This window comes from Nothoprocta perdicaria, unplaced genomic scaffold (genome assembly GCF_003342845.1).
Source record: "Nothoprocta perdicaria isolate Ctin4 unplaced genomic scaffold, notPer1 scaffold_13, whole genome shotgun sequence".
In the NCBI taxonomy this organism is placed as follows: domain Eukaryota; kingdom Metazoa; phylum Chordata; class Aves; order Tinamiformes; family Tinamidae; genus Nothoprocta; species Nothoprocta perdicaria.
The window spans coordinates 1,847,812-1,871,671 of record NW_020454427.1 but is presented as its reverse complement, the minus strand read 5'-3'; the positions used below and the strand labels follow the sequence as shown (position 1 = coordinate 1,871,671).

General features: G+C 41.2%; 1 protein-coding gene across 4 annotated transcripts in view; it reads right to left on the bottom strand.

The window, feature by feature from the left end:
- The window catches only part of DCUN1D4 (defective in cullin neddylation 1 domain containing 4), a 30,578-nt gene extending 8,896 nt beyond the window's left edge, over positions 1-21,682 (bottom strand). For 2 of the 4 annotated variants that reach the window (XM_026033517.1, XM_026033516.1), the window contains exons 1-5: positions 21,625-21,682; positions 14,317-14,387; positions 13,351-13,390; positions 7,537-7,566; positions 6,180-6,294 (exon numbers count right to left, since the gene is read on the bottom strand). In XM_026033517.1, the coding sequence (XP_025889302.1) occupies positions 6,180-6,294; positions 7,537-7,566; positions 13,351-13,390; positions 14,317-14,387; positions 21,625-21,649 (281 nt within the window). In that variant the 5' untranslated portion in view covers positions 21,650-21,682. Of the gene's footprint in view, positions 1-6,179; positions 6,295-7,536; positions 7,567-13,350; positions 13,391-14,316; positions 14,388-21,624 lie in introns of those variants that run through there. The other 2 variants (XM_026033518.1, XM_026033519.1) reach the window with 2 other exon arrangements.
- Between the last annotated feature and the right edge of the window lie 2,178 nt (positions 21,683-23,860).

Here is a 23,860-nt window from a genome sequence, read left to right as displayed (position 1 = left end):
TAGCTGAAGAGAGCTGCACATAATCCTTTTGCCTCCTTGAAATCCTATAAAAGACACAAAGGCCAAAACAGCCATGCCCCACAATTACATTCTTCTAATTCCAGTAAGTTAGAAACTCAAAAACAAACAAACAGAAAACCCAAACAAACCATACAGAACAAGTTACAGCTCCCAACTGACAGTAACTTGAACCCCATTCATCACAGGGAAAAGATTCGTTTGAAAGACTAGATCAGTGGTGACCCCGCTATCACCAGAACACGACTGGCAGAGTGATGAGCGTGCAAGCAGCTTAGGAATTTTCAAGTGCGTTCAGGCAGTGACACTCATCTTCCGAATTCAACACYTGGAAGATGGAAGGCACAGCGGGAACTGAGGAGTTACTCTGTGCTGTTTAGTCTTTTCTGGAATAGACGATATCTCTTGCGGCAGCTTATGGGAGGAAAGAGACTCGCGCCTGCGTGGTGGCTGCGTCCGACCCGCGTCCACTCGTGCTGCCCTCRTGCAGCTGAGAGGAGCCCAGTAACAAACAGCTCGGCCCAGGGGAGACAGCCAAGAACAGCCTGGAAACCTTCCAGACCCTCTTATTATGGTGTCAAATCCTGCTGTGAGAGGCCAAAGTGACTAATTGGTTGTAGGAGAAATCTGAAGTGTGTTGATGAAATTAATTTGCGCTCGATTTCCTCACCACTTTGTCCTTCTAGAAAGACATATGCAAGAAGCTTCTGTGCAAGAGCTCAGAGCGCGTGGATCTCACTTCTTCCACCAAGCTCACCTATGAGCCACGAGGAGCCCATACCGGGCATTAACGGCACAGGGATCATTCCAACAGAAACTCCAAGAATTACTGTCACTGTTCTTCTACAGCAACTAAGCACGAGTACAGTAGTACTCATCATGGCAAAATGAATAACTGCTAACTGGAAGACAAATACAAATTAAGATTAAGATAGAAAGATTAATACTGTACTGAAAAACACTGATTTGCAACAAAGTGAAAAATTTCAGACAAATGCCAGCCATACACATATCCACGTCCTATTAGTACATCACACTAGGCTCAAACAATTCTTCACGGCTATTAAGCCTAGAATCTTTTTTTATTCTGAGGACTTGTTTTTCTATATGATTTTGTTTTTCTCTCTGATAACTTAATCCTTACACTTGCAGAAACAACCCTGATTAGGAGAAACCTCAACAATATGGCTTTAAAATTCTGAATTCAGAGGAACCACAAAAGTCAGCCTGTCTGCCGAAGATTGGAGGCATAAAAATTATATCACAACTTTGGCAAAAAAAATCAATTATTCTGTATTGCCATTTTAGAGCAAACAAACATGACAAAACATAAACCAGAATAGCTGGTGTAAACCTGGCTGTAGTTGGAACTATTGAACAGTTTTGGTCCCTGTCTACAAGAGCACTGCTGGGGCCTGGGACATGTCGAGCCAGCATTTCCCAAGGAGGGACATTCAGCACAAGACAAGGCCGTCTCTTCTGAAGAGATGTCAACCAAGCTCCCTGTTTGTCACTCGTATAGTACATTAACTGTCGAGATTTGAGAAGTCCCTAAGAAACAAAACTGGGAGCAGAGCTGCAGGCTCTCCAGTTATTTCAGGAAAAGGATTCCTGCATCCACAAATGCTRGAGCTCACACTGCAGCCTCAACAGAGACACCAGCAGTAACAGTGAGTATAAATGGAAGGAAAATAAGGCACCCCTTTCRTACATCCACTGCATCTAATACGGTGAGTTTTCACACAGTTCACATAGACCCGCAACTCTGTTCACTCTGCTTAGCCCCAAGGCAGGRCTTATGAGTTGTGGAAAACAACATTCACAAACAAGAGCAGGCGGGCCCACATGCAGCCTTATTATTTTGAGCAAAATGCTCTGGCCTCAAACTTACCACTATTCAAAAAGTTCAGTATCTGACCACTGGAGCTTGGTTTCTGGCAAACTAAGTGATTAAAGATCTTCGGCCAACGATGGTAAGAAAATTACTTCCCAAATTCAGAAAATAAAACTGGGGAGTATATAGTCTGAGACCGCCCTGGTGTCTGTTGCAAGCTGATTAGCCAGACGCTGATGAAAAAAGCAAGTGACTTCATATCAGGCAAGAAAAATATACAGGGTCAGATGCATAAAATCATGCAACAGTAAGAGCCGGGTGAATCTCTTCAGTTCTCCTCTTTCTACCTACAACAGCCAATATGAGACCATCTACACCACCAAATGAAAATTATTTAAGGAGGAACACAACAGAGGCAAAGTAACACCAATGTAATCCCCTTTTTGTAGGCTCTCATAGATGGAGGGAGCTTGTTCTCCCCCATTTAATCCCAACACCAAGTTGTTCCCCCAGCAACCTAGTCTGACTTGTAGAACCAGCCAGTTCTAGTGGCAAGAGACTCCGAATCCGTGAAGTGCTTGTGAGGGACATGAGCAGGGAGCTGCAAGGAATTCAACAAATATTTGAGATAATCGCTCTCTATAACTCTGCTCCGTATCACAAGCTCAACCTGGCAGTGGAGGGTAGAGGGGACTCCCAAGACAGCGCTCTTGGAAGTATCAGATACACAGATTTAACTGATTTAACTCTCTCAAGAAATGTCATCTGATACTACAATCCGAGCTGTGTCAGAGAATACTGAATGTCAAACAGGAGCGCTAAAGTTTGCTTTCTCCATGCCCAGAGATGGAAAGATATATGCAGGACTTCATCCTCAGAGGTAAAAAGGCTGCAGGTAGAATATTTTCCTGGAGCATATGCTGAGCATATGCCTACTAGACAACAGCAAACAGAGTTTTAAAAAGGCTGCAGGTAGAATATTTTCCTGGAGCATATGCTGAGCATATGCCTACTAGACAACAGCAAACAGAGTTTCTGCCTCTGCACTTACAATTACTCTATCCATTCCTCAGCCCTGGCATGCTGCTCATCAGATATGAGGTAACAGCAAGGAAACAAACTGCCTAGGGAGAAAAAGCAGATATTTGTCTCTTACATGAGGTACATACAGAGTTAAGGATTCAGAATAACTTGCACTTCARAAATATTCATCTTTACTAGTTTGACACTGACAGTCAAACTGTCACTTTCGGAAGAGCGATAGCTGACCTCACTAAATATTTCCCTATATTAAAACTAACATTCCCTTGAGGGGCTTCTGGCATTTTCTTTTTTGTTACAGATTTTTAGAGACATTTCACTAACTAGAGAGAGGAAAGAATGTGGAGCAAGGCCGGGATAAAGCAACCTACCTAAAATAAGACCAAGAAAACTTCTTTTTCCTAAGGAAAGAAAATCTCCAAGATTATTACACTCACATAACTCGCCAGTGTTAATAATCTGTGTTGACTGTGTTTTCAAAGCATGTATTTTTCCTGCAAAGCACAGGGCCTAATAAAGTTGATTTTTTTTTTTTTTTTTTTTTTTTTTTTAATATAAACAGGCTCCGATGTGGTCTTTACACACATCCAAAATGAGTTAGACTTCTAGATCTAATTGCCCGAAAACAAAGCTTTCAGGGAAGCATTCCCTCTTCATCATTGTAAGGTTCCTGTACAGCTTCTCTGCTCAGCATGATTCTGGAACGAAGAGCAGATTACTTTAACGGAAGTATTGGGTGGGGGGGTGGGCAGGGAGGAGGGAGAAGAGAGAGAGAAAGATGTTAGATAGCTCGTTCTTCCATCAGAAAGAAATCCGCAGAATGCTGTATTTGGCTAGAAGTTGCATAACTAATGCACAGAATTAGATAACTACACAATACAGAGTTATACTCTTACTTCTCATGTAAAAGTAGTGGCTGGGTATCTTCCTTTTCTTCCCTTTGATTCCTTGTACCTCTACCTGTCACAGAAGAGCAACGTGACTTTTTCACTTAACAATACAGGATCCACACAGGTTAATGTGCCTTGAAGACCTATCTCAAATTAACAGCATGCAGCTTCTAGGAAGTCTATCTCCAAAATATCAGCAGTGGTAAAAACATAAAAATGGAGCACAGGCCTCTTCTCCTATATACTGGCACAACCCACAGTGTTCCTATCATTCTCTGTCCATAACATAAGGAGAAAATGCCATTAGAATTAATTCCACTAGYGCACAGTGCTGTGGCCATTTGTTGTCATAGTCATTTTTGTGTGGCCTCCCCAAACCCAACCCAGGAGGCCTAAGCTCTGTCCACGAGGCGAGTGTGAAGCAGGAGAGTGCCTGCTCTTTGCCCAACTTGCTCATAGAACATTACAGAGGCATAACCAGATTAAGAAATCCTTCCTGGGCGGAAAACACAGCTCTAAAACGGAGCTGAAAGTTCAGCAAATTAATTTCTACTGCTAGTCACGCTGAAACAAGAATTGACCCAAACCACCCTGGAAGTTAAGGAGACTGACAAAAACTGGAAGCACATCACGGCAGCAGGGTAGCATCCTCCTCTCATGACCAGCAGGTCTGGTTTTAACTCTGCTTATAAAAGCAGGCTAAGGGATCTCTTAGGGGAGCCTTAGACTGTCTCTGACAGCAGAATGAGAGTCTATTAGTAGCAAGTTGAAATGCAGATATAATAAGAGTCCTTTAATTATGCTTTCAAGAAGTTGAAAATATACGTAGGCACTTCTGATACCGCTTAGAGTAAGAAATCAGCTTCTTAGCATTTACTTACACTTAACTTACTTACACTTAACACTTGGATTAAATCAATCTGTATTTCTTGCTCACAAATTGCCTTACATTCTTGGCTTGTATATTCTGTTCTACTGACAGCATTTCAGCCAAAGGAGAGTTAAACTACGCTAACATCTCTACTTCAGTGATGTAAACATTCTTCCCTTGTTTCACTTCCACTCTGTATATCGATGTTAAATAAGCTGCAGTGAATAAGCTATCAACTTGTCAGCTCTAACATTTTAGTACTTCTGAAAGGTAGCAAAAAGTATTAGATGGGCTTTTTTTTTGGATTTTGTTAACACTACATATGCAAAGCAATGAAAGGGAGAGTTGAAATCTTTCTTCTTCTGCATCAACAGATCCTTTAATAAATTCCAGTGCAGTTACAGTTGCACAACCCTATTTAACACAATGGGGTTACAGAGGCATAACCAGAGGCTTAATTCGGTTACCAGTGTTTTTCTCACTCACGCTGGTGAACAAAAAAGGAAAGTACCCAGCCCAAGTCTGATAGTACAATCATTTTTCAAACCGATGGTTAGGGGAAAAATATATTTCTTTATGCCTTGGGGAAGATACTTGTTATGGAAACAAGGGCTTTCTAAGCTACCTGCAATACATCAGGGTAAGAGAACTCAAATTCTACCAGGTGATACAGTGGCAAAAAAAGTTTTTATGTCACTGCCTTTCAATGACAAGCTATTATCATATTATAGCCCTTCTACTAAGATGTGACAGCACCCACCATGTAGTGTACCATCCTGTTCCTCCCAAAAACTCCGAATTTAATTCCCAAGTCCTGCATACAAGAGAAATATTCTGAACAACTGAGGCCAACCAAGCACACAGGGACAGTTCAACATTTCCCGAAGCGCCAGCTACACAACACCTCCTCCAAAAGGACACGCTGCTCATGCCCACGTTACAGAGCACCTGCACTTGTGCCACGCAGAGGAAAGAGGGAAGGGCGCAGGGCCACCTCAGCCACCGCTCCACCAGTGACAATCGCCTTGCCAGACAATCCTCACCCTTCATTACACAACCCATACAAAACCACGACAAGATAAGGAGAGGTTATGACTTAAGGTAAGGCAGTGCTTCACAGGGAACTATAAATCAAAATCTTTTCTGACAGGCTGTAAATTGAATATGTCAGTCTAGACTTGGCATATTCCGTCTATATTATGTATATATACACAATCATTCTATATAYACACACAGGTATATGAAGATAATTTTACTAACTGAAGGTTCATTTTGAGCATGTCTATTTTTACAGCAGGTGACCCAAGTTCTCTACAAGATTTTTTGCAAAACTAGGAAAAGGTAAAACAGGAATTTAACCTAGATGTGCTTATTCATATCCAGCAGTTCAATCATGGGCCACGGCTCCACACCGAGAATCCAATCAAATTTGAATACCATTTCCAGTAGTACTTAAGCACACAATCATATCAGCTAATCATCTTTAGATATTCCATCAATCTTAGCTCATGGTAAGATGACATACCCATCATGTCTACTTTTCTTAGCAGATAARTCATCTCCTGCTGCAGGTCTCCTCTTTTTCCTTGGAGGCATCACTTTACTAAAGCAGTCTGATGAACTGCAAGACCGAAGACTTCCTACAGAGGGAATTAAAAACACCAGTACAAGCAATGAAACTGTTGCAGACCAGTTAAACTGTGGCCACTAATAGGCATATTACAAAGGAAGGAAGTTAATGGCTTTCAAAATTACAGAAATGATCTCTTGTCAAGAAAAAAAAAGATCTTACTTTCATATGGTTTTCTATAATCAGATTTAAGTTAAAGACAAAAGCACTAGAAATTACATGAAAATATACAGTAATGCTAGTGCTACTTCAGCCTAGTAATAGATAAGAAGTATGAATACACCAAAGAAGTACTTCAAGCCTCCATGAGGCATCCTAATTTCCAGTCATTTATTCAAATCAGAAGATCATCCATTACTTTCTGAAACATGGATCTGCCCCCCAAATGAGAGCATCACACCTCCTGAAAATGAAAGCTTTTTATGTTTAAGCTCAAAGCGTTTCTGCAGCATAGAGAGAGCAAGATCTACGCAGAGTTTTGATCGGATGGTTTGGGGTGGTAGGAGGAAGGAAGAGGGTCAGGAGACACTCAGCAACCACTACAAATAAATAAATAAAAAAATAAAGCATCCRCATCATTTGGATTTGGATAAGTTCTCTAAAGCTGAAGTTCTACAAGCAGGAAAGAGCAAATTTAAGACACTGATGCAATCAAATGGCAGCCTTTCCCTCCCCTCCGCTGCATGCTCCTGCTTCTCCCTTGCCAGTTCTGGTGACTGACTGATCCTGCTCAAACTTGTTAATTAACAATGCCAAAATACAGCAGCTTTCTATGTATTAGCACAAGAAAGAAAACAGGACCAGTCTTTTTGATCACAGCAAGTTGTTAAATGGGCTTTGCTGTCTCATTAAATCAACAGGCTGACACTCAAGGCAAAGTCTTGTCCTATTTCTGCACCATGTGAACACCTGAAAAAGGTGCAAGAAGAGCCATCAAATCAAAGCTCTAGGTGTTATGAAGAGAATTTAAAAAGGAAAGGAAGAAAAAAGTGAGGTATAAAATCCAGACACAAAGCGATGACAAAGAAAYTTGCAAGAAAATATGAAAAATTCCAGCATGCCTACTCTACCTTTTCTTAGATTCAACAGCATTGACACCCACAAAAGTCTCTTTTTTTTTTTTTTGCTTTCTTTTAAATCACATCAAAAGAGGCAAACAATAAAACTTCATCCACTTCTGACAGCACAACTGAAATTAGAGGACCAATTCCCGACAAAAACTAATGGCTTACTTAAAAACTGATATGCTTACCTATTCTTCGTATCTTTGAAAGTCTCTCTCCTGTTATAGGAGAAACAGATGTAAGGAACCTTACAGCCTCACAGGCTTTGCTACATGTAGCTTTTCAAACATGCACTGAAATTATTATGCATACACACAGTATGCACATGAAAATAAGTATTCTCCAATATTAGACAAATTCAAATTATTTTTCAAATTAAAATGAATTAATTTAGCTTCAGCTAATAAAGCTTTCCCACTTAACATGCCTTCCTTGGTCTTACCTGTATTTTTTATTAAGAATAAAATTCTCTAGTCCCAGAAACACTGTTGTTCAAAACTTCTTCCTACAAATTTCTTTTTTTCTCCCCCACCCTCAAAAGCTCCCCCTCTCCCCCCACATCCTCCCAGGAGAGTATAGCCACATCCACACTAAGGTTACTTTCTGGAAGCAAAGCTTTAAGCACAATGTACATCCATTTACATATAATTTAACTGGTGAGCAAGAAGCCTCCAAGCATCACACCCCACAAAGTAAGCTCCTATCACAGAGTGATGCTAAACATGAACACGTCGTAATGGCCATTTCAGAAGAATGAATCACTGTCCAGAATATATTACATAAAAATAAATGAAATTAACAGTAGTGGCATTCATCTCAACAATATCAGATATAGTTGAAACAGGCAAATTAAGCACTGTCAAAAGCAAAAAAAAAAACAAAAAAAATATATAATTCACTAACCCAGATGAAACAAATTAAGGGAACCTAATCTGCTCAATGTCATTTGTTTCATTTTGTCATGCCTGGAACAAATACTGCAAAACTGTATTCCTGCAAGTTAGTGAAAGAATGATTCTTTATTGCTCTTTAAATAAAGTTTCTGAAGAWACTGACAGTAAGCGTTTATTTAAGAACTTACACAAACTAGAAATGCTTAAGGTGACAGTGAAACTTAACAGATGGTCAGAGGCTACCAAGATATTCCTACCTATGAACAAAAACAAACAAAAAACTTAAATGGAACACGCATGCTAATGMACAGCTAGTGTTGGAAAATGTTTGAGCCCGAGTTGATCACACCCTGCAGCTATCTCCTTTCCTTTGAGAAAAAGGTGATTCAACTGCTTGTAATATTGAAAAAATAAAATACAACAGTATCTAAAAGTATGTAGCCATGACATTGGAATCTGGTAGAATGTAACAACAAAAATGGAAAAAAAAAAAAAAAAAAAACAGTTTCTCTTGTGTAGTCCTCCTAGTGATTTGCTGTTTTTGTGGGAGTAAAGAAATATGCAAGGTCTTGGTAAGAAGAGAAGCAAGCAAAAGATGGTTAAAAAAAGAGTTCTAGAAGGGAAGAATAGTTCTGTTTAATTAACAGCCCCAGACACCTACGAATTCCCACATTTTTCTCATTGAGGAATAGGGCATTTTTAAGAAGATCTCCAAGTCTGATTACAACTGGTAGTAGAATGCATCATACCCCAATTGCTCCAATAGCTCATGAAAACCCTGTGCCTTTTCTTGCTTTGAATGTATCTAGTTGCAGCTCTCAAACTGAACAGGAAAGGGAAGAAAAGAGATAGCCCAGAATTTAAGTGGCTGTTTAATGCACATGCACCCATACACACACAAAAGCACACCAGATAAACAAAAATAACACGTATGCTCTTAGTGATTTAAGATTTTAGTAAATGAGTTTTAGAACAAGTCGCCACTGTGACTTAACTGTTGAATGATCGATATACTACTGAAAAATCACAGTATAAGGACTTGAAAAATATTTACTTTCATTATTAGGACCAGTAATTGCTCTTCAAATTAATATACTACTTCCTTGTAACAAATTCTCAATGCAGAATATTTCTGCCTTTTACCATTACCTTTTGCCTGTCTGAAGAGTAAAAACTACTTTTTTRTGAGCTTTTTTTGTTGTTCATGCAAGTACTTATTTGACAGATTTTTTTAAAAACACATTTTTTTTTTTATAGTCCAAAATGTAAATTCTAGTTCTAGTTTACAACTGACGTCTTTTGATATCTGCTTCATCACCTGTAAACTCAACTCCCTCTGACCTCATACGAAGTTTGACAGGAACTTTACTTACCAAGGGCATATCCTCCGATATGATTTTCTTCAAAGTTTCTTACACCCGGGTCTCAACTCAAGAATGGCAGAACCCTCCTAGTTCTCACTGTGTTTTTTGACTCTTCAAAGGAGCATTTGCAAGGCGGTCTCCAAATGGTTGCTGAATAGGCCAGCATCAACTGTAAGCCTGCCAAGTATAAATGCTGTACACCAAGTGTCCCATTCAATACTTTGCAGTTTGCAGAAGACAATGTTACCAAAGAGAAATACAAACGCAAGAGCTAAAATCCACCCAAGAAATTTAAACCAACATGCAAGATACGCCTCACAAAGGAAGGACACTCCTGAACAACACCAAAACCAGACCAAAAAAAAGTTGCCCATAAGAATCCTATAGTGTCCCTAGAGAAGTGATCTACACACACATCATTTTAATCTTCTCTCAAGATAATGTGTGTAAATAATCCTGCTCTTCTAATGCTTAAGTAGCTGGAGGAATGTTTCAAAAGAAAACTAATTAGAAACGGTGAATGCTGAAGCAATTGGAAAGGCATAGTTGCTCACTTAATGATGTAACAAGATCACCACAAACAGGGTTAATCATGATTTTTCAAAAACAAGATGAGAAAACCAAGATTCTCATCCAACCACAATTTGCAATCTTGTTATAAAAGCCTGTACACAAAGAAAAAAATAATGTTATCTCCTTCATCTTCAATGGCACACTACTGAACTGTTTCAGACTCAAGTATTTTCTTCTCTAAAAGGATAAGCATTAAGGCAAAAGTTTCCACAAGCCGTACTCCAAGGAAAGCCGTGAAGCCTTGTTTTGTTGGAGACATTCCCTCCTTATTTTTAACTGGTCAGTCGATAACAGGATTTTTTTACTTTAAAAATATTTTAGTAAGGATAGGTGAAGAAGTCACAACTTAATCAAACAACCTTAGCTATTAACAAGTTGTTTTTCTTTTAGGACTGCAGAGCTAACAACTATTTCAAATACCAGTGAGACAATCTTCCAAGTTAATGCATAAAGATGCTTGAAAAAAAAAAAAATAAAAACACCAGTGTTTTTCACAACATGACTGTGATTCTATTACCTTAAGCTGATAAGGCAAAGGTGAATACCCTTTACTGCCTACCTTATTTTTCAAATACATACACACCGAATGGAAGAATTTTATGAGACTACTTTAGTCTTTACTGTGTCTGCTATTTTGAAGTGAGGATTGTGCTTGCTCCCAAAGCATTAAAAGTTTTTTAAAACACTGTCCTGAGCTCCAAGAGATTTTCGTTCTGGAAAAAAAAAATCTGAATAAAACTTACAAAGGATGTAATTTTGATATAAAGTTGAAATGTTCCATTTTTCTAAATGGCTTCCAAAGGTCTCAACCAGATTTAAACATATGTATTTTTACTTCAAAACAGGTCTCCTGTACTTACATCAGGTCGGGGGGAGCCAGACCTTTAAGGGCAAGACTTGCTCCATAAGATTGAGAGTTTAACCAAAGACAACAAGTCATCTTTAGCTGAGCTTAGTAATACTGGAGGAATATTCTGTAACAGATTATTAACGTGACTTTCAAATGCATTGTCAGCACAGAACCTCAAATAAATCTAGAGCACCTATGCAAGTGTTAYATTACAAAACTAAAAGGACCTGAGACTTCTCATCATGATTTACAACCCATAACATGGAAAAATAGAAATTATAAACTTTAAGCATGTAGGGATTAAGCAATTTGSAGGAGTAGTTTTCTTTAGATTCCATCAAGATGCTCCCAAACTGCCAAGTATCATTTGAACTGAACACTTAGGACTACAAATAAAATGACTATTCTGAGCWATACACACAGGAAGCCAAACTAGTACCTTGCAGGAATATTCAWCCTCACTTGAGCCTCATCATTTGTTTCACCTGAGGAAAACCAAGCACACACCGAGTTCAAGCCTCCAACTTATGCAAACAGTGTGGCTTCACCTTTGCTCTCCCACAAGTAGGTATAACACAGGGCAAAAGCAGAACAAGCACTGAAATTAAATCAGAAGATGAGAAGCCAAGTAAGTAGCAGTCCATACTTTCAGTTATCATTTCATACTTCTTCCTCATTTGAAGGATTATAATCTTCTGCAGCTACTGCAAAAATAATACTATTTACCAAAATTTTGTGCTCCAGCTCATTCAATGGACTGTTAGGCTGTTCAAACAGCTTAACTGAAACAATTCAGGTAGGTAATGGGATAACCATGAGCATTTGAATAAAGCAGTTCATTAAAACCAACACGCCCATCTTCCAAGCAAGAAAACAGCTCTGAACTTATTTTCTTATACTGATTTTTAAGATCTAGAGCACCCAACAAGACAAAAGACAAAGTTCAAATATTTAAAGCTTTACTTTTTCTGTTCAGTGACTGAAAGAAACTACATCAAAACAAATACTTGGTGCTGCACAACCRATTTTTGTAATCAAAAATTACACAACATCTGCACAGAACATCTTTGCATACATTAAATTATTACATATCCGGCTCTGCATGGAGTATTTAAACCACTAAAGAGACAATTCTGAGATCTCCATTAAGAGATGCAAGAGGACATGAGTTCTAATACATGGACAATAAAAGCTCCAAGTGTTTGAAACTACACGCTTCAACCCTCCTGTGCAGAGGTTTTTCATTTACAGAGCAGTAAGCACACAGATGGAAAACATATGATAAAATCCTTTCACAACAGGGCAAGATGGTTCAACTATCAAACAAAGTCACCTTTCGGCACCAGGAGGATGCCGTACAAGTCTGAAGAGAACCCTGACAGATCCCAAACAAGACAGCCCTCTTCTCACTGCCCTAGGCCAGGAGTGTGCTAGATTTACAGGCATGTCCCAGCAGTCCACAGGAGGAGCTGGCATCACTCTACAACTCTTCTTCAGCACTCAAGAGTTACATCCACAAACACAGTCAACACATTAGGCTAGAGAAAAAGTGAGACAGATGCTAAAATAGATATATTCAGTTTTAAAGAACTCTTGTGCTAAATCATCAGGGCTTGTAGCCAGCAACTTGTATTTCTTTTCCCATAGGTAACATGCCTGAAAAAAGATAGAAGAATGCACAGAACATGCCAGATCACAAGTAATAAGCAAGAAGGAGGTAACAAACACTGCAAGACATCAAGTCACAATGCTCAAATGCTGGTGAATCAATAACAGCAGCAAGCTGGTATCAAGTCCCTGGGATAAAGGTCTCAAAAAGCTACGACATTTAACTAGAAAACAGACCTAGAATCAAGAAATAACCCTCAGGCATTTCTTAAAAATCTGCACAAGAAACAGAAATAAGTTTCAAAACTCCTCAAGTTGGTATTTGGATTGTTTGGAGCACAGCATTTAAACTTGGTCACAGGCAGCACAATAATGATGTGAGGTCATCTGGCATCTGCTCGAACTAATGTTCTTTCAAGAGTCAAAACACTGTAAGAATTTGGATGGTATCCCACCAGTGCAACAGGTTGAGTCCAAGGAGCGAGAGGCACTGTTCATATGGGGTTGTAAAGAATTTATACCATGAAGCAGCAAGACAACAGATACCACTGAAACCTACAGCAGCTCTTCAGAAATGGAGAAATTGCAAGCATGAAAATTCATTTTAAAAACATAATTTAAAAAAGAAAAAATGGTAGCTGATTCCTAAAATTCCTTTAACTTTCTAAACTATCAATATATTTTAGCGAGACTTTCTATGTCCCTGTTAAATACCTGTCTGGTGATCGTCTTGACCAACGTCCTCTGTCAGATTCTGCGAGAGAAAAGGAATGATATAGTTAAACAGAGTAATCTTTGCTTCTCAGTAATGTTTTTAATCTTTTACCGATTTATTAATACATACATCCTCATTGCATGAAAAACATCTAGATAAGACCGTAGAGCATTTTGTGTTTATCTAAAAGGTTAACCTTGCAATTTAAAAAAGTTCAAGAATAAACTCAAGTAATTTTCAAAAATATTTTTGAGTATGTTTGATCAAAAATATAATCTAAACAGGTTTGAAGAGTCAAAATAATTACTCCTTGGGTAAAGAATTTTGCCATGCTGTCTTAATTCTATTAAAAATTGCCAGGATTAGAAAGATTAAACAGAAAAGTTTTTACAGTAAAGTTAAAAATGAGCACAGAATGTTCTGAAGAAAAGTCCCTGAAAACTGACTGAAGTATCAGAAACCAGTTACATGCCCACCTCCCCTTTGGGGGCAGCGTTTTTCTCACTAAATTTTCAGTGTAGAGACAGAACCTCTGTATGTACTTACAACTAAAGCTGCAATAAAAATAAATGCAAATACACAGCAAACAAGCATGGGCAATTTTCCAGAAATTCCTGCTTCACTCTGCATAACAGGACAGTTCACTCATCCATTTTCCATAGGAATTTTAAGGAATTGAATAGCAACGATGACAATCATTACTTGATACATCTGGGAAACCTTACACAGAAACATCTATTCAATCCAGTACTGACCCTTGCAGTATAATTGCTCCGTTCTCCTTACTGCTACTAAGCTTTCAATTCACTAGTTTCAAAACACGCAGCCATCCCTCTGCTCATTCTCCTCCCATATAAAAAGACAGTAATGGTGTTTAAAATGTCATCMCTTAATGATTTCAACCACAAATACATTCTGGACTAAAGTCCCAGCTACTCTGCAGAAAGAAGGCAGCGAGTGCTCACCAGCTTATTGAGGGTGTGGTAAATCTTATGAATATTTGCCAGTGTTGATAGGTGAGAGTTCAGTTGAAAATCTAGAAGAGGGAAAAAATAAGGTGTTAATTACTCTGATTTCTGGCTCCATCCACTCCAGTAAGTAAATGAAGTCCACAAAAAAGATTCCATATATGCTCTCTTTCTTGAGGTATGGATCATCTCCATTGAAAGAGAATTAAAATTAATGAAAAGAGAAGTTAAAAATGAAACAAAAAATGTACATTTTTATGTTTTATTAAAATGAGACTCATTAYTGCAGGTYTTTCATACTGCTCAGTCCTTCTCTTCCATCTCCATCCATCTCTTCCATCTCCATTCCAAAAACAGTTTAATTGCCCTTCATTTTTGAAATCATTCCTAAGACACTATTTTAAGATAACTTGTTAATATACATGTACCTGTGTTTATATTGATTTCCTTGCAAAATTAAATTACTGGAAAACATTTAAAAGACTGAAATTTGACTTTTCTACCCTGAGCCACTACAGCAACTGCTAAAACCAAAGCCAGATAAATTCAAACTAAAAAATTTCTGACACCTCCTGTATGAAGCCTTATCATTACTTACATGCACAGAGATGTAACACTTGAGCTTGCCTCAGCTGTAAAAGCTACAGTCAAGTTTTTCCTCAAGCTTCAAATTGCACACTTTTATATTTTAGGAACAAAACTAGAAAAACAGTGATTTCCACTCACTCCCCCCCTCCCCCCCTCCAAAAAAAAATCAAATGTGATCCAGCAACAAAGCATGCAGGCTAGCAAGAAGTGTGAAAAACACCTGCTAAGAGGAAAGAAAAAAGAAAAAAAAAAAGCCAGCACCACACTACAACTAACTACTACTAACTACTATAATTGGTTTTGATTTCAGTGTTTTATCTACCACACTAGATCTTGATAGCATCCCTGCTATCGGTTCCACATTAAACATTTCCACCTGGGATCATCTAATTTGGCTTCCCTATTGCTGATAGGTGATCCTGTGGCCAACTATTCAACGTGATAAGAACCAACAAATAAATAAATGAACAAGAGCAATTCCTATAAAACTAGGAATAAAATATAATGTTTATCATTTTTAACCAACATAAATTGATCTTTCAAGACTATGAACTAGAAGATCTGCCAAGTTGCCCTAAGGTCCACAAAGGACATGAGTCTTTAGAGAAAGTAATTATATATTGAATTAACAAGATGAACAATTATTCTATTTAAACTCATATGAGACTGCAATTTTGAATGGCACATTTAAAAGTAATACACAAAATACTTTAAAACTAAGATTACATGCAAAGTAAACATAAAATAAGAGGTAGCCTTACCTAATAAGGCAATCTTAAAATAAAGTTTCTAGGGACTTCAAAACACATAATTCATAGTAGTATGTTTCACACATCCACTGGAAATATCCTTGCAAATTTAAGCCATTATTTTAAAACATTTATATAATCACAAAGGACTTAGAGAGATTATACAAATATATTTCACAGTCTCATCCAACAACCATCACATCTCAGTTCCAAAAACCGGTCTATTCACATTAGGTTATTATAAAAGAAAATACTTTTAATTCTAGAATGAAATGACAGTGCAAAATTCTCTTTTCCTCATGGTAAAAGTTTGCAAATTAGGGATAATATTAAAACCTCAAACGAGGCTCCTTTATTTTGGTTCCTGTTATGAAAGGCAAGACGAGCAGCAGGCAGCACATTCAAAAGTCAAGTCAGCATCTGAAGTGGTCACAGTGGCAGTTATACCCACAGTGCAAGCAACATGCAGTAAGTATTCCATGCCACGTGAAGTGTCTGAAAAAGTCTGAAAAACACTGAAAAGACTGAAAAAGGCCAAGTCCCATTTTGGCACCACTTTGCCAAACAGCAAAGGGACAATCACACGGTTAACAGGACAGGACAAGTGACCTGATGAAACAGCTGGCTGCAGGTGGGACATTCAGAAACGCTTCYCCTGCCCAACTCCAGCTCCCAAATTTGCTTATGAACCGCTCAACTGGGCCAGCCTGATCCCCTTGGTCAGCCCAACATGCCCTTATTGCCCAGCAAAACCTTGCTTATTCAGTGGTCTGAGCCAGATCATCAGGAACCAAAAAGGAGAGTGATGGTGAGGCAGGAAAGGACATCACAGATGGGTGCAAAACCTCCTCTTTGGCCAGCAGCAATCTATTCCAGCAAAACAACTGCCCACTCAGGTCCCACTGCAACAGGAACACATGAAACACATACTCAGCTACAGGTTGTATGAGATTTTATGCGAGGAAAACCATCAAGCATGAAGGTATTTTTACTTGAATTTTTCAGCTTAACCTGAGCTTCATTCAAAGCCTGTGAACTGGTCAGAAACTACCATTTTTTGCTGCAGAAATGGGAAATTATTTTACTGTAATATACCATGCAGTCTAATGAGCTGGGATTAAAARGTGGAAAGCTACTTGCTTAGGAAATACTGAAAAATTATGCTAAAATGTTTGCTAAGGTACAGATTTTAACAAGRATGTCAAAAATGTAACTATTTTTGTTGTTTAACTTCTGTTTTTCAGGTAGATGTTGACTTACCTCTAAAAAGAATTAAGCAACTAAAATTCAAGATGCTATTAAATATCTGTAACAATTAAGAATGTAACAGTTGGATTTTAGAAGTATTAGCAAAAAAAGAAAAAAGGAATCAACCGCAGGATCACCCAGAAAAAGAAATGACAGRGTCAACCCCAAAGCACAGGATTTATGCCCTGTCTGCAGTTTAGCATACAGAGCAAGTGTTAAAGCCTGGGTTAGTCAATTAATCATGAACACACAGAGAATAAATGTAAAAAGCAAACAGCTTAAAAATAACMTTTAAAAACAAGGTGTTAGCACTAACATTTACCCTAAGGAACTGGCAGTTATGAAGAGGCAAAATAATTCACCCATGTGTTCAATGAGCTTGTTTTCATAACAACATGGTAGATTAAGAAAAATCTTTCTATACCCCCCTCAGTGGAATAAGCTTAAGAAATGCCATGAACAAGCATGCAAAACCAATTAAATATTTTAAATAATTGAGGAGTAAAGGTAAAGGAAATTTGAGCCCTCAAGTTTCCTATCCAAAATACACAATCTTGAAAGGTCAGGACAGATTTTGGGGGGAAGACGATTGTGCTCTGGTTCTGATAGGCGACAAACCTGTGTTGTCAAACTGCTCAAATGAAATCACAACTGAACACCTAAGCAACGTATTCTCACCCACGTGCCTACACTTACAGTAAACAAGTACATGTCTGAGCTAAAAAAACTTAGCTCCTGTTATCAAAATTATCACTTCAAAGCTTGGACAAGATAGAATCTTATCAAGTGAATTCCTTGTATTCTTTAAATCTTCTAACTGAAAGAACAGTAAGACCTGAAACAAACCACAGCTCCAAGTTGCATTACGATCTACTACAAAATTAGCAATAGTACTAGATCACATCAGTAGCACGCTCCAAGTTTCCATTAAAAGCTTCTGGTTTATTTTATTGAGCAAATGGAAAAATCTATATTAACTCTTGTGGTAAACATACTTCTAGAAGTATTATACTAGACTCCTGTGTCATAAATGCTACAAATACAGCTCTGTAATAAAAAAAAAAAGTATGCAAGTAGCTGTAGTAGTAATTTTTGTGACACAGAAAATATTTGACAGCTTTTAATTTGGTACAAATACCTAGGGTAATTTATCATTAGTTTCTCAGAAAATAAAGCAGAAAACATGTATTAGACAGATTTACCACTGAAAAATAAAATGCAGTGTTTACGCTTTTACTTTTATTTAGTATAATCCCTTTTCAAATAATAAAATTGGAGAAAATTAGTAGTGATAGAGGAAATAATGGTTCCAAGGAGCGTTCCCTCAAACGGTTTTAAGCAGGGCTTGCTTATCCAGAAAAATAATCATCTGCTCCACAGTCTACTTACAGAAATATCCAAAAATAAAATAGCAGGAAAATGTGAATCAGAAGGTTTATTTCCATTTACACAGATACAGAGCAGTGCAGGCAAGGAGAGAGATTCACGACCAGCCGCACAGGGATGCRGGAGGCGACTCCACGTTCCGGCCTGAGAACCAGGGGCCCAGTTGCAGGCTCTGTGATGGAATCCRACAGGGCTGCGCGGCCTCTCTGCCGCGGCCTGGGGAGGCAGACCAGGAAGGGCTGGAAAAGCGGCGCCTCCCCCAGTCTAGCAGCGCTTAGCATAGGGCTTGATACRGAGAGTTAGAAGGAAAATAAAATTCCACTGTGGGCAGTGAGAGCATCCAATTAAATGGAAAGAGAAGCGGGAGGATCCAGGTTTGCCAAGGAGCAGGGCGGCCCAGCCTCGAGGCCRCAGCTTCTCCCATACGAGTGCATACGGAAAAGCGCTGAGCTCAGAGCTGCTGATGCCAACAGCATCCTAACTGTACTTGCAAGCCAGTGTATATTACTATGCACCAGAAATATTCCAAAGCAAAAATAAAGAGTGATTTAAACTATTAAGCACCACAACTTGTGTGTCAACTAACCRTCTTCAAGCAGCATTCCTAATGGAGCATCTTGCCAGAATAAAACAAAGCTGAATGACTGGCCACAGCTGAATAAGAATGACTAAAAGCAGTAGATAATTAGAACTAATTTCACTTCATTTCTGAAGCTTACATTACCGAACTAAATACCACTTCAGTGATTCATGTTACTCAGGCTGTGAACCAGCCCTCTTTCACTCTACAGAACACAGTAAATCTACCTACAAAGTACTTAATACAGAATCGAATTTTTACAACAATATGATGCAAACTGCTGATCTGTCCAAATCTCACTCTGCCATGAAATCCATTCAAGAAAGGTCAATGAGTTAATTTGGTACCAGCAGGTGCTGCAGCCATAGAATAGTTTGCCCACAGTCCTCCAGCTTCATGTCAGATTAGATGTCGTCTGTCATCCTACAAAGTTTTCATTGGCTTTCTGCCCATTGTATCTTGTGCTCTAGCTAATTCAGCAGAAACACAACCCTGTCCAGATCAAGTAGGCGCTACCAGGCCATTACACTCATCTCTCATACATCACATCGGAGCTTCTGCAGCCTAGAAGCAGCTCTGCCAGTCAAAGACATTATGGTCCCAGCTGTTGGCTTCCTCCTCTCTGCCAAAGGTTACAGCTCTCGCGGCTCTGCCAGCTGCATCCATCATGGGAGCTCTCTCTAATCCACTCCAGGCAAAAATCAACCATGTTAGCTTAGACAATTTAAATAAGCAGCAAGAGCTAGCCACATGAATTTGGCCGAGTGGATAGGAGCACTTCACCAGGAGAGCATGGAAGCGGTGATCTTCAGCTAATGGGCAGTAAGGAGCAGCTGCAGGAGATAGTCCTAATCAGAGTGGGAAGCCACACATCTGCATCAAGCTACGCAGAAGCGAGTGGCACACCAGCTGCTTCCCCAGGGCAGACTAAACCACTTCTGACCATGACAATATACATTAAAAAAAGTCACAGAGCAAAAAGTGACTTTTAACCTATTTATGAGTCCAAAAGAGAAATTCTGTTAAGTCTGAGGCCTATGATTTCAAATAAAATGTCCTGATGGGCACTGTAAGAAAAATGTTTACCTGAAATGTACAAGCTTGTAAGCCTCAAAGAAGGTTTCTGCTTTAAGCCCTTGCAAGTCTCACTTACTACAGAAGGAATATCATATCACCACTACACAGTCGATCATTTTAACTGTAGAAAACATTTGTCCATATTCATGGCATGTCTGTTACTTGAAATAATGAGAGCTTTTGACCTAGGAAGTGACATTCTGGAGAGGAAGCTAGTAAAAGGTGAAAGATGAGAAACGTTATTCTCATTTTTTCTGCAGAGAAATCCGAAAAAAAAATAAGCCTACAATGAGCACCGTATAGTCTTCAGCACCCTACACAAGGGTGTGTGGGAGTATCTGCAGCTGCAGCTTACACGTGTGCAATAAAGGCTTGTGCCTTTTTTCAGGGAATGCATATTCTGAAGAGCCCAAGCAGAAGGCAAGTTCTAGAATACTAGCTTTTCCTTTCCAATGTGAAAGGTATTTGCTATTTCACTGCAAACTCAACCAGTAACATATAATGAACCTTAAGCATAGAAAAAAACCAGAACTACTAAAGAAATTACATAACCTTAAGAGTTAGCAGTAACCTTTAGCAGCCTGTCCCCATCCAGTTTCCCATTCTGAGAAACACAGGCGGATTCAAGGAAACCCAGACCTTATGCACCATCTTTTCCCCACAATCACTCCAGGGACCTCATCCGAAAGACAGCAGATCAGYCATTAACGCGAGATCAAAGCTTCGGCTTCCATTCTCTTTTCCACGAGGCAAGCCCCGCAGTGACCAGGCGCCTCCGAGCTGCAACTCCCCGCACYGCGAGGGCGCCTTCCTGCGAGACGCCGGGAAACCCAGACCCTGGCTGTGCCGAGAGGCCCCGCGCTCGCGCCCGTCCCCAACAGCGGGGGATGGTGCCGGTTCCCAGGGCGGCTACGGGGAGCGAGGCGCCCCCGTCCCCGGGCAACCCAGCGGAGGCAGCGCCTCAAGGGGGAGCGGACGGGGCGCCCCGCTCCGCCCCGCGCCTTCGCCCCCGGCCCCGCTGCGCTCCGCTCGGCGCGGGGCACGCCGGGARTTGTAGTCCGCAGCACCTGTGCCGTCGCTCTCAGCGGAAGCGGAGCGGACTCCACCTCCCACCATGCACCGCGGCCCGCGCTCCCCTTCACAACCCGTTTCTTATGCACCAGCCCGATGCAATCCGTTATATTAAGCGTGTCCCCCAGCGCCCCCCCAACGCCCGCATCCCTTTCCACCGGGGCGGCGCCGCGCCCGCCCGCCTCCCCTCAGCGCCGCCGCCTCCCGGCCCGGCAGCGGCGGGGGCTCGAGGCCTCCGTGCTCCCTGCGCTCGCAAGCTGGGTCGGGGAAACTGCGTCACAGCCTCGCGGCGCCCCCAGCCCCCACCGGCCGCGGCTCCCGCAGCCGCTGCCGCCACCACCTCGCAAACGCCTTCCCTGCTCCACCCCCCGGCCCCTCTCGCCCTGCGGGGGCGCCCACCGAGGGGCTCGGGGCGCCCAGAGTCGCCGAGGGGCCGCTGCCTCCGGAGACGCCCCCCAACCCCCGCCCGGCGGCGGCCCCGCGCCCACCGCAGCGGCCGCGCGCTCAGCGGAGCCTCCTGGGCGGCCGTGGGGAGCACCCGGGCGCACGCGGGAGGCGGCGAGGCTGGTGGGGCGCCCGCGGCGGGGCGGAGGCGCCGCTACTCACTGACAGCGGCGGCATCCGAGTGCATTTTCGAGCGGCGCTCACTGCCCTCCGGCCCGGCTCCCTCCGACCCTCTCCCAATCACGGAGCCCAAGCACGGGCGCCTTCCGCCCCGCCCACCCGCGCCACCCATTGGCTCGCGCTGCCCCACGAGGCCGCACACGCTGCTCTTCGATTGGCTCGCGTACCTGCCGTTCTCCTCCTACCGGGCCCGCACCACCCTCCTCGCCCGCTCGCGCCTTTCTATTGGACGAAACCTTGAGACGTTCCCGCCTCCCTTCGCTCTGATTGGGCCTGGCCGATGCCAGTTTTTCCTGGCCTTCAAAGCGCGTGCAAAGAGCACTACTTTGTGTCACCCGCGGCCCTGATTGGCTCTGCAGGCCGAGGGCCACGCCCTCGCCCTGACCCGATTGGGTAAGTGCGGGATGGGGTGGGGTCTCGACCGGGCCCCAATCTTACCCAAGGGAGGGCTGGGCTGAGACCGTTAAACGGCGCGCGGGTCTGAGCGGCCGTTAAACGCCGTTAAACGCCGTTAAACGCCGCCTTGCGTCCGTGCTTTTTAAACCAGCTCTTAACCTCTGCCTAACGTTAGCAAAGCACACAAAGCATCAACGCAGCAGAGGACACTGTAAGGGGAGAGACTAAGTGCCTACCGCCACCGCAGCAGTCACAGTTCTCGTTAATATGGAGATTGCAAAAAGTCACTGAAAGCTGAGCCCCTGCAAACAGCTTTACGAGACGTTTCTGAAAGGCCTTTTCCCTTTATAAGCGCAATGAAACAGCCCGCTGTTATTCGTGTGTGGTGTCGCTAATGTGTTACTGAGTAAGGAGAAAAGGGGACCTCAGGCGGCAGAAAGGAGCACCTGCACTTTCCACTCCACATTAATTTAGCTCATTTTAATCACCCCGGCCCCTGCACTCGTGCCGTGCTGCCTCTTTATGGAAAAAAAAAGGCCTGTTACACTCGCTRCACCGCGGTTCGGCTTTGGCCCCAAGTGCCCTTTTGTTCCAGCCTACAAAACATGTATTGTTACATGTTCGTGGGAAAAAAGATCTTTAAAAGCTGTTGGCAGCTCRTATTTCTATGACCTTAGACTTATATTTTTAGCTTATACTGTGCACATAGACATGCCAGAGTGGAGGTCCCAAAGAGGGAACATATGCAAGAGGGTCTAAGTCCTACCCTGCTGAGGAATCCAGAGCGACTCATGKCAGAAACTGCTCTTTCAGATAGTGTAACAGCAGTTGTATCGTATTGTGAGAGATAYGTGATTACATATGGGATGTAATGCATCTCTCCCTGTACATTTTCTTAGTGCCTTTCACTAAGCTGTTAGGGAGGATTGAATTAAGAAGATAAACAACATGTATCAGTTAGAAATGACATACATAATCCAGATCTTTCACAGCCAGGTAAAGTTCAAACCTTTAGAAAACAAAACACATTTCCATGCTGTCTTTGAAAGTAAAAAGATTTCCACAAACTCTTCCTTTCACACCACACTATCTTACAAAAGCTGCGATGGAAGTGTACGATTAGCAAAGAGCAAGATTAGTCACACGCCCCTGCGGCAAGACCTGTTCCAGCACATTTCTCCCATAGTTTGAGACACAGTGATTGCCACTCAGAGGGTGCTGCATGTCCTTCTGACCCAGATAGTGGGGATTAGATCAATGTGCAGTTTCAAGGACGAATAAAGTGCAGTTTTACCTTCCCGATCCTAAACGCAGCAGCAATAGCAGCACAGAGTCATACAGTCATATAGCCATACAGCCATATAGCCATATAGCCAGAGTCCATAGCCATATTTTCTCTTGGGCACCCTCAGAAAATAATACAAACATCACCACATTCTTACTTCTCCTTATAATTACATTGGCACGCACTGTTTTCTAATAAGGCATTATAAGATACAGGGCTCTGAGCATTACGTTGTACAGGCTACTCAAAGGAGCAGAATAGGTTTGTTTAGGCAAACATTTCTAACAGGCAAATGCATCCACAAATTTTTCGCCTGCTGCGAAGGACAAAACTAAGAATCCAACAAATTTGTATCATAGACTCTGAAGACTTTACACAACCATCATCTATGGTCTGATCTATTTCTGTCAATCATGTTTTGGAGCCTGACATTATAAATATATTCTGGTTTCATATTTAAGTTAAAATATGGGTCCTTTAAGCTCTTTTATTTTATTGAGTACCATTTCCTGCATTTCACATGAGTAAACTGCTCAC